At 37.5% G+C, this 15,317-nt stretch overlaps 2 protein-coding genes across 2 annotated transcripts; one reads left to right on the plus strand and one right to left on the minus strand.

The window, feature by feature from the left end:
- Positions 1-9,248: 9,248 nt before the first annotated feature.
- On the plus strand, positions 9,249-10,342 carry LOC106367374 (chlorophyll a-b binding protein 1, chloroplastic). The gene has a single exon (XM_013807139.2). The coding sequence runs from the start codon at positions 9,385-9,387 to the stop codon at positions 10,186-10,188; it is 804 nt and encodes a 267-aa protein (XP_013662593.1). The 5' UTR covers positions 9,249-9,384; the 3' UTR covers positions 10,189-10,342.
- A 329-nt stretch (positions 10,343-10,671) lies between these two features.
- Positions 10,672-14,705, minus strand: LOC106367373 (carbamoyl-phosphate synthase large chain, chloroplastic). Its single transcript, XM_048740054.1, has 3 exons — positions 13,252-14,705; positions 12,400-13,095; positions 10,672-12,314 (listed from the first exon to the last, which is right to left on the minus strand). The coding sequence occupies exons 1-3, from the start codon at positions 14,560-14,562 to the stop codon at positions 10,791-10,793; spliced, it is 3,531 nt and encodes a 1,176-aa protein (XP_048596011.1). The 5' UTR covers positions 14,563-14,705; the 3' UTR covers positions 10,672-10,790.
- Positions 14,706-15,317: the final 612 nt, after the last annotated feature.

A 15,317-nucleotide genomic window follows, 5' to 3' on the forward strand; every position in this document is an offset into this window, starting at 1 on the left:
TGAGTGCATTATCCGAAGTGTCAGCAAAGCCATTGGGTGTCAGTGGAGAGAAACTGAGCTTGGTTTACTTACACCACCATTGGAGATCAGCAGAGTTTGAGCACCAAACTTGGACACTAATGCCTCCTCCATCAAAACGCGGAATGATTGTGGACCCTCCCATCAAGACAGCAACACGTTTTAAGGTGGTGGCAAAGAGCGCATCATTGAAGCCGGTTTCGTGATTATTCACTCTTGCTTGGATCTACGTATCTTTTGATGACGTTTTGTGATGTGTTAAGACCTTATTTCTGTCTATGTTTGCTACGGTTGTTTGCTTCATGTTTTCTGAAACTTATTTTGTATTGTTGGTTACATCTATTGATCACATTTATACGAATATCCCATATTTTATATATATTATGTTATATATGAATATTTGCACATTTTACATGCAAAAATGAATGTTATTTTTAACCATCTAATTATTTAAACTTTGAAGTATGCATCTTAAATTAAAGAAGATGATTTTACGGATACCTTTCAGCCGTATCATCATATAATAAGCAAATAATGAGCAGATAATGAGCAAATAGTGAGAAGAAGAATGTCGTTTGTTAATATAAAAATAGGTAAAAATTGTGGAGATCTAAGTTTGAGTGGATCATCCGATTACATAGTAATTGAGTTTGTAGTTTATTTGATTCATTAAAGATTGAATACTGTATTGTATAACTATAAAAAGATAATTTAATATATAGACAAAAAAAAACCGTGGCTAGAATATTATGTATATAAAGTTATATTACAATTTCTATCTTTATACAATCCTAACCATTGTACCTCTTCATCTTTCTCTTTTGTTCTTCTTTTTGTTTTCAACTCCATCACTTTTTATTTGATCTAAATTTCATATACCAATATGATTAAGTCAACCAACTATGTTAAAAACATATACATCACTTACATATGACATATTTAGAAAAATTCAAACAGACATAAATTTCACATTCTATTTTTTTTTCTTAACAAGAACTTTTAGTTCTATTCTATATTAATTTTTATAGAATAACACATAATTTTAAACTCAGGAATTCTATATTTTAAAGTAAATACATTTCATATTGAGTCATTTAGCTAAATAATGTTTGAAATGTGTCTATAGAATGCAATTGCTCTTTCATATTTACATAAACCATATACGCATCAGATATGCAGTTTAATTGTTACAACATTCAATCAAATGAAATACTTTCACATGTATATTACATGGTTACCAAACATGGAACAATTTTTTTTATAATTTTTGTACTTACATTAATCATATACACAACATAACAGAGGTCCGGCCGTCCAAATGATCGACATCTACCTACCACAAATACATAATAACTAGGTGATAATCTGCGCCGTGCGCGGGGTGTAAAATCTATAAATGAATTTTGATTTGAATTATGTATAGAGTTTATATTACGGTGATTAGTGGTTATTGAACGTCTAAAATATTGAAAAAATATAATTTTGTCTCTACGCATAATAATTACAATTCAAATTATAACTCAAACGGATTGAGCCGTATTATAAAATTAAGGTATAAGGCCGCGAAAAGATTGTAAACCATATTGTATTGTATCTAATTTATTGGGCTTACAATATCAAATGGGCTATGTTTTTGTTTTGTTCTCTATTTACTCAAGAGAAGCGACAGAAAAAAAAAAATCTCCACGGTGTTTCGATGGTCGGAATAGAAAGGGGATAAGGGTTTCTCAATTCGGATTGCACCCAACCAGCGAAAAAGGTGATGTTCCGTTGAACTTAATCAAATTGTAACCTAAATCTAGATGTAAGATTGCAGAATATTTGTCGAATGTAATGTTGTCGTTTTTTTGTTTTCAGATTCGATGGCTTAAACTGGTTCGCTTTCTTCAGCGAGGGTTCGTTTATCTTAACAAATGTGTGAAAGGGTTTAGTGTCGATGGTGTTAACTGATGATGGTATACCTAGTGTGAATCCCCTTTATATATAAGAGAACGTTAGGGTCGTGCATATGTTATTTCAATATATTATAAATTTATGAGCACAATTTAATGTTTCGCTTGGCAACCAAACAATTTCCTTTGTTCAATCAAATCGTTATTTACTGTAATATTTGTTTGACAATATTACCTTGTATAAGAAAGATATGATATATTGGAAGTATAGTTCTTTGAGTGCATATCAAGTTAATGTACGAACGTGAATATATTGAATTAAATGCTCTGAAGAGGAACATTATAGAAATAAGCTCCTAACAAATATTTCCTTTGACTTTTACAGGAAAACGTGTCGGCAAAGCAAATCGAAACCACATCCAATTCCGGTTTTTCTTCGAGGTATGTTAACAATGTTTTTCGGTTAAGCTATCCAGTGGTTAACGATTTTTTAGAGTTTAAAAAATTAAAAACTATCATACAAGACACAATTACAATTTAATCCACTATTTGCATTTAAATCAGTGTACATATTATGAAATATACATATAATTTTAAACAAATGCAAAAATGCCATCATGTAACATGTGTATGTTACGTTATAACTAAGTTTAGTAGAACTTGAGAAAAAAAGTAAAAAACTTGCGAAAACTTTATTAATTATACAGGAACAAATAAATATTTGCTACAAAAGTTTGTTGAGTATCGATGGTTTTATTGATCGTACATCAGTTGAACTAAGATCAAGTTTTGATCCATGTGTTACACTTTCTGATAAACATATATAAACATTTTTTTGAATTTCGAATGTTCAATGACAGGCTCATGTTTAAGTTTAGGATGTTAAATTATAATGTTCACTGATCTTGCCCCATTTCATATGTTCATTCAGTTTTTCGTATAGTTGTAACGGACACCACCTGTCAAAAAGTTTAAAAAGAAATAGAGTTATTAGTGTAACTGGTTTAAAGTAGAACCAGATTCATTGATGGGGGCGTAACTTTCGTAATCATTCATTTTACGTATATTAATATAGAATAACTTGTCGGTAGTTTAAATATAGGTTGGTCCATACGACCAAAAAATGTAATCTCTAGTAAAAAAAAACATTTAATGTGTACTCTGAGGAAGACTGTCAGGCTGACATGTCAGCTTTGTACTTTAAGTTACAACTTAAAAAATGCTTCCCAATTAATAGAAAGGGGATAACAAATTTTATATTCTTTGCACTATGATCTTCAAGTTATTACCTATGGTTACTTTTATACTTTGTGTTTATAAGATTTGTTCTATATGACCACTAAAATTGAAAAGTATATATTAGAATGTCTTGTGTATTTGATATAAAACTCATGCATAACGAAGGATAATTTTTTTAATTTATATGAGAATTATCACTTTTCTGTAAAAAATATTAAATGGACATTAGTGAACTTTGTCTCCAACTTTAGCTATATCATTTGTCCAAAAATTTTTAGCGGCCTTTTTTACACGCGCCTTATTTTAAAAAATAAAATTTAAATAAAATTTTATAAATGGGTTTATTAGTTCCAATGTCCTCTAAGAACCAGCTTTGGTTTCAACCAAACCCTAATCATGGTGGTCAGAGGGAAAGACACGGTTCCAAAAGCCGAAGACATTAGGGAGCTAGCTTCGCAATCTCGTCACGCATCATATTACATGGCGCAGAAAAGACTCGAAGTTGTATTCAATCGAATTAGCCCCGTTACGGTTTACGATCCATCCACCGCGAACAAATGGAGAAATATCTCTTTTAATCGCTTTTCATGATTAATATTGTCAAATTCAGACCCATGGACGATGTTAAGTTGTGTTCTGTCTGATTTCCTTCATGAACATGATACTTTGGTTAGAATATCCTAAGCTATTCTCTCCTCAGAAATTAAGAGAGTTTAATGTCAACATCATGGAAACGGTCTTTGTATCCCTTTGAGATGATGTTGCTTTCGTTTTTGCCGCAGGCACTTCTGTGAATTACCTGTCTAACAGTCTAAGCGTTTATCTTTAAACTTGTAAGTTAATGTTTTACTTTTTTTTTTCAAAGAAAAAGAAAACTCAAACCTTTAGAGCTTGATTTTGTTTCATATTCTTTCTCGACTAAAGACCACCGCCGCTTAATCTTTTCGCTTTTCCGGCGGTTGGCGCTCCTCGCCACCACCGGGAGTGTCGCTCTCTCCCTCCCTTTTGATCTACAATCTCGGTTATGTGTTTTTGAGATGTAGAGATAGAGGTTGCGAGCTTGGAGCTGATTTGTTGTAGATTGGTGCAATCATTTTTTCTTGCCGACGTCGTCCCCACTCTCTCTGTTTCGGACTCATCTGAAAGGGATGGAGTCTCGAAGCTTGCATCTTCCTCGTGGGGACCCGTGAAGCTCGGCGGGTGCAACCGGGTTGAGTCTCTTCAGATCTCTATCCTTGCTTCCTCATATCTCGTGGTTTGTCTTCTAGTCTTTCCGGCTTTGATTTTCTTTTTGCAATAGCGGGTTTGTTCGCTGCTGGTGTTCGTCATTGTTGCGTACCATGGTGAACCTGATCATGGCTGTGGTGATTCGTCGTCTCTTTGGTTAGGGCCTTATATTTATGGATTTGTGTTTAATCGAGCCTTCTGATGGGTTCACTAAAATGATGCTAGTCTTCGTTGATGTGTTCTATCCGGGTTGTGCTCATGTTCGTTTCATCTCGGGTATTCCCTCTACTTTCGTTTGAAAGATTGTTTGGTGGTTCTTCTTGGTTCAAGATTGTTCGACAGGCTGGTGGTGCTCTCGTTCTGCTCCGCTGCTTCGTGCTAGGTCCAGTCTCTTATTGGTTCAAGCTTGTTCGATATTATACGTCAACCGTTTGTTGTTGTAGGTTATATGAATTGCACTTGTGGCTTCACCGAGATCTATGATTATCTTGGGATGAGGGTTAAACAAGAGATTCATATTTACCTTTTCTCCCATCAGTTTGTGCTGACTGGGAAGCAACTCTTTACTCCATGAAATATTCCCGAGACCTTTGAAATTGTCTCAGTAATCTGGTAGTGTACTATGCTATGGAGATAACAAGTAATGTCTCCTTTGGTTACAGCTTTGAGCAAGCTGGATTTGAAGCCGAGATGCCATGGAATTGGTCCACAAAAACCAGTATGTTGGTTGGATCTTTTTCTAATATGGATTGTTGTTTTTTGCTTGGTTGAGCTTTACTTATATCACCTACTGGTGAGTGTCTGTTACTCCTGTTTTGAGTTTGTACTCTCGGAACTTTGTCCAGGAAATGTTTGAATTAAACAGTGTTAAAAAAAATGTTTTACTTTTTAAACTAACAGGAGAGCATATAATATAATGTCAGAATAATATCTCATCTTAGAATATCAGTGTCTGGTGTTTCTATTGGCTGTTGACATATTTTTCTGGTGCTTAGATTTTTTGTTCGCTTACGTGGTAACTGTGGGTCCGTTGTAAAAAATCTTGTAACGTTTGAGGAGATGGTTAAGCATCCATTCATAAAATGACACGTATAAGGCTTGATCTCTCTATCTTGTTGAAATCCTGAGAGAATCACTTATGAAATACCACATGTATATCATCACATTGTTATTGAATCTTTCATATAACAATTTATAAGATTAAATGACGACACTTGGCTAGAGAGACAGACGAATGAAAAAAGAGTAGATAAAGTAAAAGCAAGATATTTATCTCAGCACATGCAGAAAACCTCAAAAACATTACATTAATACATTCACAAAAGAAATAATACCATCATCACATCCGGTGTTGAGATATTCATCAAAAGAAGACGAAATAATGAATGTTATATATTTTATTAACAGCTTTTTATAAGGTTAGTGTATGAGTGTTAGCATAAAATGGAGTCCACATATGGTTAAAGCCCCTAACCAAAAGAGAATTATGAAAAGTTATTTGATAAACATGATACTAAAAAATTTTTAATTAAAAGAAATTGTAAAAATAGTAGTGATACAAATTGTAAAAATTGTAATTTAATTTTTTAATAGTAACTATAAATTACTATTTTGATAGTAATTTAATTTTCTGAAATTCTAAAAAGAAGATAATTTTATGAGATTTTATGATAGTAATTTTTCTTTCCTAAAATCATTAAAAAAATGTAAAAGAGTATTTGGTAGTAATTTTATTTTTTTAAATTCTAAATAATTATAAAATTGAACATTTTCATTTTTTTTTAATCCTATTATTTTTTTAAAAATTATTTATAATAAATTAGCAAAAATCAAACACATGTTTGATATATATTTTTGTGTTTCATCACAAAAATAGATTATTATTATTGTTACTGTAAGTGATCTCTATATGTGTTTGATCAAAAACAAATCAAGCTTCATCATCTTATTACATTTCTTTACTATGTAGTATTTTTTCTAATTCATTTTAATTAAAATATTATTATGGAAATATATCATTAAAAAGTAATGGATGAAGAAAATTATTTAACATTGGATTAGTTTAATAAAACGGCCTTATTGTTACTAGAAAATGTGAAGCAAGTAATTTGAAAATAATAAAAGCACACACAGGAAAAACTACAAATCTAAAATGGAAAAAGTAGAATTGCTTGAATTACTATAACTTGGATACCATTTTTAATACTACCTTAAAAAATACCATAATATTTTCGTTTATAATTTATTGATTATTTTGAAAGTTTAATATTTTGTAGGTGGGATGGAGTTTATAAAATTATATAAAGTTTGAAAATTATATATATGATATTGAATATCGTATATTTAAAATAAAATTAGAAGAAAATCTTAGTTACCTCCAAGATTGTGTCTTCTTCATCATTATTACAATAAAATTATGATCAGACAAATTTTTATAGAAAAAAATATCGTTATAATTTTCACTCATTTTGTTTTGTTTGCTAACTAAAATATTACGTACTGGAAGGGTGATTATTAGGGAGAGGTTTCAAGTAGGTTCGATTTATGGAAACCGAGGGTTTGATTGATTTCAAATTTTAATCAAACCAAAACAGTAGACTCGCAATACAAAGCACATTTGCAGGAAAAGAAGAACCCTAATTTCCAAACCCAAATCCTTTCATCCCAGAAGTTATGTTTGGAGCAAGAAGATTGTTGAATTTGAGGAAGTTATCTTTATCTCATCAGGAAGAACTGAGATCTGACGTGTCAAAAGCAGTCGAGGTCTCCAATGAAGCAGAGGTCGCTATTAGAGGCCATATGATGGTTGTTGAGTCAAGACATAAGAGTTTGAGCTTTATCTACTCTTCTCGTAGGTTAAGCAAAGCAGTGGTTGATGGTGCTTTACCTGGCACACTAGGTTCAGAGACCTCAGTAACACACTGGCTCTGAATCCAGTAGTCTTGGAAGCAGGCAAAAAAACAAATGTTGCTACTCAAATTGTCTCTCATCTGCTAAGACGCACAGCATGAGCTGTTAGGCTATGAATTGGTAGAAAATTAGTTTGGCTCAGAAACGTAGCAGTAAGGGTTTCTCCTCTTCTGTCACCTGCTCCTGACCAAGAAGCTTTCAACCAACTAGACATTATTGTCATAGGTGTGGTCTTGGGTTGGTGGTTCTTCTACAGGGCCACTTGAAGGTGAAAGAGTTCTCTCCCAAAAACGTGAAGGATATGTTGTTAATTGGGTATACATACAACAAAGTTCTAGCTGAGGAGAAGAAATCTAAAGCTGAGGAAACGGCTTACAAAAAATCTTGGGAAATGGCTGAGGAGAAATCTGAGGTTGTGGCAAAGAAGGATGAGTAATTCCAATGGGGGAGTAACTTGGAAAGTAGTTGAATAAGTATTAATCAGTTTCCACCTTTGTATCGAGTAGAGTCTAGTTGTATCATATTTTTGAAATAGCAAGACATTCAATGAGGCAGAAAAAGAAAAAAATGATGAATAAATAAAAAATGATTTTGCTTTTAAAATAAGAGAAAAAAACAAACATCAATGAGGTAAACTTAGACTGATATACAATATTGCACAAATACCATGATGCAATAAAACTTTTAAGTGAAGTATTCATTAAACATTATAACATGTAATTATATATCGTAACACGTTACACTAAACATGAAAGTTGTGTAACAACATTGTAATTCTTAAAAGAGGAATTATAATACTATGAAACCGTATCAATATTGTCTTGAAAATGACTTAAACCACAGTTTTTACTCAAAGTTAGTGCATTTGAAAATGAGAAATGTATAATTTCATATGTATGACAACTCACTTCTTTGTTTTTTTCCAGCAAGAGTAATGTTTGATGCTCATGGAAGATTGTAATAGTGCAATGGAAACATTCAAAATTGACTTGGAGCATGATCTACTCAATAACGCGCTTTTGAGAGGTGTTAAAAAAGTAATTGCTTTTATAATTACCTATGTTATGTGAGAATCAATTTTTTGAACTAAATGTCTATTTGTCGTTTGTGCAGATGCGTCGTCAACAAAAGCACCACATAGATCTCTAGGATTTGTCGAAAGTGTAAATATCATTAGTCATTTCAAGATATGTATATACCTTTTATGTATAAATATTGGTGTGAACAATTATGCCGAAGATGCAAGCGAGACTACTTCGGTTTATCTCGTTGGTGAAAACTGGGTTTCAACGTTACTTGTGACTAACTTTCAGTTGTCCGACTTTGTCGTGAAGCTTTTATCGACGCATTCAAGCTTTGCTTTGAATTCGTTGTCATCTTCTTACGAAGACCTATCTATTTTAGCTTCGTTTGTTTATGTAGTTTATGCTTATAATCAAAGAGGATGTTTGATTCCCTCTAGTAGTACGGTTGTACCCAAAAACATTGAAATTTAATGAAATTAAGTTGTGTTAAAAAAAAAAACAATCATGCCGAAGATACTTCAAGGTTTTGAAGAATTATTGGTCGACATTTGATACTCGAACATATTAGTATTTCTTGGGTCTTTACATTTCGATAGAACATTAAAAGATCCAAGAGTTTCAAGATATCCATTAGAATTTTCAAGTAACTGAATAATGTATCAACGGAAACGATGCTTCTGGACGCTGTAAATTGGTAAAAGTCAAGGACTTACAATTGAAATATCGGTGTTAATAATTTACACAAACTGAAGTTATTTTTGCAAAGTCCCAATGGTAGTAGTGTTACCGTTATAAAAGTATACGACAACTCATACAACTTGTGGTCTAAAAATGTTTTGGCTGCGATATGAAAGAATCAAAGCAAAATCTAGTGGACTAGAGAGGCTGCCACATAAGATCAATAAAACGATAAACAAGAATCTCAATACCCAATGAGTAAAGAGATAAATATTACTTCACAGATAACAAACCTTACTCACAATATCTCTATTTAATCCAAACATATCCTAACGTTTTCAATCACTCTCACTCACAAGTTAGTCGCCAAATAAAAAAAACAAAAAAAAACGTCAATGGCCTCTTCAACAATGGCTCTCTCCTCCCCTGCCTTCGCCGGAAAGGCCGTGAAGCTTTCTCCTGCAGCATCAGAAGTCCTTGGAAGCGGCCGTGTGACAATGAGGAAGACCGTCGCCAAGCCAAAGGGACCATCAGGCAGCCCATGGTACGGTTCCGAAAGAGTCAAGTACTTGGGTCCATTCTCTGGCGAGCCACCAAGCTACCTTACCGGGGAGTTCCCAGGAGACTACGGATGGGACACCGCCGGCCTTTCAGCCGATCCCGAGACATTCGCAAGGAACCGTGAGCTAGAAGTTATCCACTGCAGATGGGCCATGCTTGGAGCCCTAGGCTGTGTCTTCCCGGAGTTGTTGGCCAGGAACGGAGTCAAGTTCGGAGAGGCGGTTTGGTTCAAGGCCGGCTCACAAATCTTCAGCGAGGGAGGACTTGACTACTTGGGCAACCCGAGCTTGGTCCACGCTCAGAGCATCTTAGCCATTTGGGCCACTCAGGTGATCCTCATGGGAGCTGTAGAGGGTTACAGAGTCGCCGGAGAGGGACCATTGGGAGAAGCAGAGGACTTGCTTTACCCAGGAGGCAGCTTCGACCCATTGGGCCTTGCTACCGACCCAGAGGCCTTCGCCGAGTTGAAGGTGAAGGAGATCAAGAACGGAAGGTTGGCTATGTTCTCTATGTTTGGATTCTTTGTTCAAGCCATTGTCACAGGTAAGGGACCGTTGGAGAACCTTGCTGACCATTTGGCTGATCCAGTCAACAACAACGCTTGGGCCTTCGCCACCAACTTCGTTCCCGGAAAGTGAGCGAAGTTTTATTTTGTAATTTGCTTCAGTCTTTTTGAATTCGAGTGAGAGTGAGGAAAGGGTTTGTGTTTGTGATGGATGGTTAAGACTTTCAGATGTAAAATTTGCCAGTCTGTTTGATTCTGTCATTAATTAAATAACTCGTTTCTCTTAACTTGTGTTGTGTGATAACCAAAATGGTTTATGTTCATTCAACTGCAGCCATTAAGCAAATTGATGCAAAAATACACAAGTTTAAAGCCTTGATGGGTACGAGCATTATGTCCTTGTGTTCTGTAATAAACTAAAATGGCGTGAGCCTACAGAAAATGCGACTCTTGTTGGCAACAAACTCAAACTAAATGTTTAACAAATTTTACATATTCAACGAATATATTTCGTGCAGCATTATTGAATTTTAGATGAATCTGATAAAAACAAAGACCTGCATGTCACAAGGACGAAGCTGACTAACAAATGACACCTAACATAGCATTTCACAAATTGACCTTTGAAGATTATTCATAGAAATGCTCATAAGTAAACAAAATCCGTTAAACATTTAACTGAAATCGCAATGGTTCCACACACAAACGATCAAACATAGAAATAAAAAACTCAACTCAGACGAGCAAAGAAGATTCATTCTTAACCTCGAAGAAGTCCTGAAGGGCAGTCATTTTAATAGCACTCGACTTCAAGCTCTTGATTCCCTCAGCAGTGGCCAATGCTCCAGCCACAGTGGTGATAACCGGGACCTTGTAGGCTAGAGCCATTTGTCTCAGCTGCCTCCCATCCTTCTGATCAAGAGCATCGCCTGAGCTTGTGATCAACATCAGATGAATCTGACCATTAGCCACCATATCAGCAGCATGTGGCCTTCCTTCATGCAACTTCAACACTCTCTCCACAGGAATGCCTTTCAGTTCCAGGAAATGAGCTGTCCCCGAGGTAGCAACGATCTTGAACCCGAGGTCGAGGAAGGACACCGCGATTTTCTCCAGGTGGGGTTTGGTCATATCGTTTAAGCTGAGGAAGACTGTACCAGTTAAAGGCAGCTTCTGACCTGCAGCGATCTGAGCCATCGCAAAGGCGCTTGGGAACTCGGAACTGATGCTCATCACTTCCCCCGTGCTTCTCATCTCTGGCCCGAGTATCACATCACAACCTTGGAACTTCTCGAATGGGAACACAGCTTCTTTCACAGAGATGTGTTTAGGGATGACTTCTTCTTCAAAGTTGAGATCTTTGAGTGATTTTCCGGACATGACCAGAGCTGCATACTTGGCAAGAGGGTGTCCAATGGCCTTTGAGACAAAAGGGACAGTACGTGAAGCTCGTGGATTGGCTTCGAGCAAGAACACATCCCCAGATGATGTGATTGCGTACTGACAGTTCATCAGCCCACAAACATTTAGCTTCTTCGCCAACTTGGTGGTCCATGACCTGATCGTTTCCAAACAAGAAGAAGGGATGGTCTGCGTTGGAAGCATACAAGCAGAGTCACCAGAGTGCACACCAGCTTGCTCGATATGCTCCATGATCCCACCAATCACAACGTTTCCATAGGAATCAGTGAGAGTATCAACATCGATCTCAATGGCATCAGAGAGATACCTATCTACCAAAACAGGTCTCTCTGGGTCAACTTCAACAGCATTCTCCAAATAGGTTATAAGTTTACTGTCATCATACACAATCTCCATTGCTCGTCCACCAAGAACATAAGAAGGCCTCACCACAACCGGGTAGCCTATCTCCTTTGCTATGGCTAATGCATCAGCTTCGCTCTTCGCAATGCCTCCCTTGGGCTGCTCAATTTTCAGCTCGTTGAGAATCGCATTGAACCTCTCTCTGTCTTCAGCAGCGTCAATGGAGTCGGGTGACGTACCCCAGATGCGAACGGGCCCCTCACCACTCAAGCTCATGGGCTTGTGCTTGTCCAGATAGTTTTTGATTGGGAGAGCAAGCTTCAGAGGCGTTTGACCACCGAACTGCACGATTATGCCATCAGGTTTCTCAAGGTCAATAACATTGAGAACGTCCTCGATCGTGAGGGGTTCAAAGTAGAGCCTGTCGCTTGTATCATAATCGGTTGATACCGTCTCAGGATTTGAGTTCAACATGATAGTCTCATATCCAGCATCCTGCAATTAAAAAGTTTAAAACAATCTGTAAGTAATTTCCAGCAAAACAGGACGCTTAGATCGATCATCTAGAGACAAGACAGACCTGTAAGGCAAAAGATGTGTGGCAACAGCAGTAATCAAATTCAATCCCTTGGCCAATACGGTTTGGCCCTCCGCCCAAAATCAAAACCTTCTTCTTGGTGTTTGGTGCTGACTCGCACTCAAAATCATACGACGAGTACATGTAAGGTGTGTGCGCTTCAAACTCTGCTGCACATGTATCCACTCTCTTGTAAGATGGAACAACTCCTAGAGAGATCCTCTTGCTACGGACTTCTTCCTCTGTTGCCTTTGTAGCAAAGGCGATTTGCTTATCACTAAACCCTCGCTTCTTGACTTCGTAGAGGTCTGCCTTTGTGATCTCCGCCAAGGGTGGTCCAGACATTAGATACTGTTCCACGTCCACGAGCTCTTTAAGCTGGGTCAGGAACCACTTGTCTACCATGCTCAACTCATGGATTTCATCAACCTTCATACCCTTCTTCATGGCAGCGTATATGGCATGGATCCTGTCCGGATTTGGAACTCTAAGGCTGTATTTTAGCTGATCCCAGTCCCAGTTTAGCTCTTTAATCTTTGCACAGCCCCATCCTGAGAATCCGGTCTCAAGAGATCTCAGAGCTTTCTGGAATGATTCTTGGAATGTGCGACCTAGAGCCATGGATTCCCCAACAGACTTCATCTGTGTCGTCAGCAAGGGTTGAGATCCTGGAAACTTCTCAAATGCAAATCTAGGAATCTGCATTACAAAGAAACAGACCAAAAAAAGAACCGAGCAAAATAAGTATTGACTTTGAACTGGATAATTACTGTGTAAATCTTCAAAGTAAAGAGCATCTCTCATTACGCAAACATAGAAACAGCTAAAAGCAAGCACAAGAAAGAGACAGCAAACCTTTGTGACAACATAATCGATGGAAGGCTCAAAACTCGCAGGCGTTTTCCTAGTGATGTCATTAGGAATCTGATCCAACGTATACCCAACAGACAGCTTCGCCGCCATCTTAGCAATGGGGAACCCTGTAGCCTTGGAAGCAAGAGCAGAGGACCTCGAGACCCTAGGGTTCATCTCAATGATCATCACTTCACCATCAGCAGGGTTCACAGCAAACTGCACGTTAGACCCACCGCACTCAACACCAATCTCCCTAATAATCGCAATGGAGTAATCCCTCAGCCGCTGGTACTCCCTATCCGTCAGGGTCTGCGCAGGCGCCACGGTGATGGAGTCACCAGTGTGCACACCCATAGGGTCAATATTCTCAATGGAGCATATAATAACAACATTGTCAGCCAAGTCTCTCATAACCTCAAGCTCATACTCTTTCCAACCAAGCAAAGACTTCTCCACAAGAACCTGACTCGTCACGCTCGCGGCCAAACCGGCTTTACAGATGGACTCAAACTCCTCTCTGTTATACGCAATGCCGCCACCTGTCCCACCTAAGGTAAACGCGGGCCTGATAATCAAAGGGAACTCACCGATCCTCTCGGCGATGTCGAAACACTCGTCGAGAGTGTTGCCAATCCCGGAAGGCGGAGTCTTTAGCCCGATGCTCTTCATCGCCTCCTTGAACAGCTCGCGATCCTCCGCCTTCTTGATGGCGTCAAGCTTGGCTCCGATCAGCTCGACGCCGTATCTCTCCAAGGCCCCGCTCTCTGCTAAAGCAACCGCGAGGTTTAACGCTGTCTGGCCGCCCATGGTCGGTAAGAGAGCGTCGGGCCTCTCCTTGGCGATGACCTGCTCGACGAGGTCGGGAGTCATGGGGGCGATGTAAGTGCGGTTAGCTGTTTCCGGGTCGGTCATGATGGTGGCGGGATTGGAGTTGATGAGGATGACTTCGTAGCCCTCTTCTCTTAGGGCTTTACAAGCTTGGGTTCCCGAGTAATCGAACTCGCAGGCTTGTCCGATTACGATCGGGCCCGCGCCGAGGATCATGATTTTCTTCAGATCGGTGCGCTTCCCGACGATCTCAGGGGAGAAAGGTTGGGTCTTTTCGTCGGGGGTGGATGAGTTGAGGACCCGGGTGACGACGGAGGAGGCTTTTCGATTGAGGCATGGGAGGAGGAAGGGGGAGGAGGTGAGTCTCGGTTTGGCTCTGTAGTTGAAGGCGGAGCGGGAGAGGAGTCTGGGGTTGGAGAGCTTGGAGGAGGTGAAGATGGAGGAGTGATTGGGGGAGAGGTGTAAGCAATGGTTGCTGCTCATTTTCGCTATCTTCTTCTTCCTCTCTTCTCTGCCTGCTTTTGGTTGGTGTCGGCTTCTGCAGTGGAGAGAGTGAAGACGTGAAAGGGTTTTAGGGTTTCTCCGATTTTTTTTACTTTTATTTTTTAATTTCTTTTTATTGATTATCCACGATTTCGGCAACGGAACAATCAGTCGAATACTTTACTGACTGCTTTAATGGGAATATATATATTTTTGGGGAAAGAAATAAATTTATTAGACAAATGGTCCTTTTTATAGTCAGTCAGATTATTATTATTATGACATTTGTTTATCCACCTAATCACCTATTACACTCCGACATATTGAGTAATGTTTTCCTAGTTTTTTTTAATTTATTAATATGTAGTTTTTATTTTCAAATTTGGAAGATATTTCTCTATTTTGTTGACAATATATTTCAATTTACTGGAAAAAAAATCTGTCTTATTATTTAAATACCCTTTAATTCATCTAAATATTTACAAACTCCTGCCATTGCCTTAATAATAAATTAATAACTATCTATTTAAAATTATCATTAATTATCTATCTTATTCAGAACATACTCCTTAATATTCTTTAACTGATGAAATGAAAGATTTTGCATATGATGCACCAGATTCACTCCTAAATAACCATCTTTCTTTATAATTTTTAAAACAGTGCTATCAATTTTAAGTATATAAAAGAAATACTTACAACTATTAAATATTTTAAGGTTACAATCTCCCCATATCAATCTATTAAATACAATA

Source organism: Brassica napus, chromosome A9 (genome assembly GCF_020379485.1).
Source record: "Brassica napus cultivar Da-Ae chromosome A9, Da-Ae, whole genome shotgun sequence".
In the NCBI taxonomy this organism is placed as follows: domain Eukaryota; kingdom Viridiplantae; phylum Streptophyta; class Magnoliopsida; order Brassicales; family Brassicaceae; genus Brassica; species Brassica napus.

Coding starts and splice junctions, on each gene's coding strand:
- LOC106367374 (XM_013807139.2), top strand. CDS start 9,385: ATGGCCTCTTCAACAATGGCTCTCTCCTCCCCTGCCTTCGCCGGAAAG.
- LOC106367373 (XM_048740054.1), bottom strand. CDS start 14,562: ATGAGCAGCAACCATTGCTTACACCTCTCCCCCAATCACTCCTCCATC. Junction 13,096..13,251: donor TCGATTATGTTGTCACAAAG/GTTTGCTGTCTC, acceptor TTTGTAATGCAG/ATTCCTAGATTTGCATTTGA. Junction 12,315..12,399: donor ACACATCTTTTGCCTTACAG/GTCTGTCTTGTC, acceptor TTTTAATTGCAG/GATGCTGGATATGAGACTAT.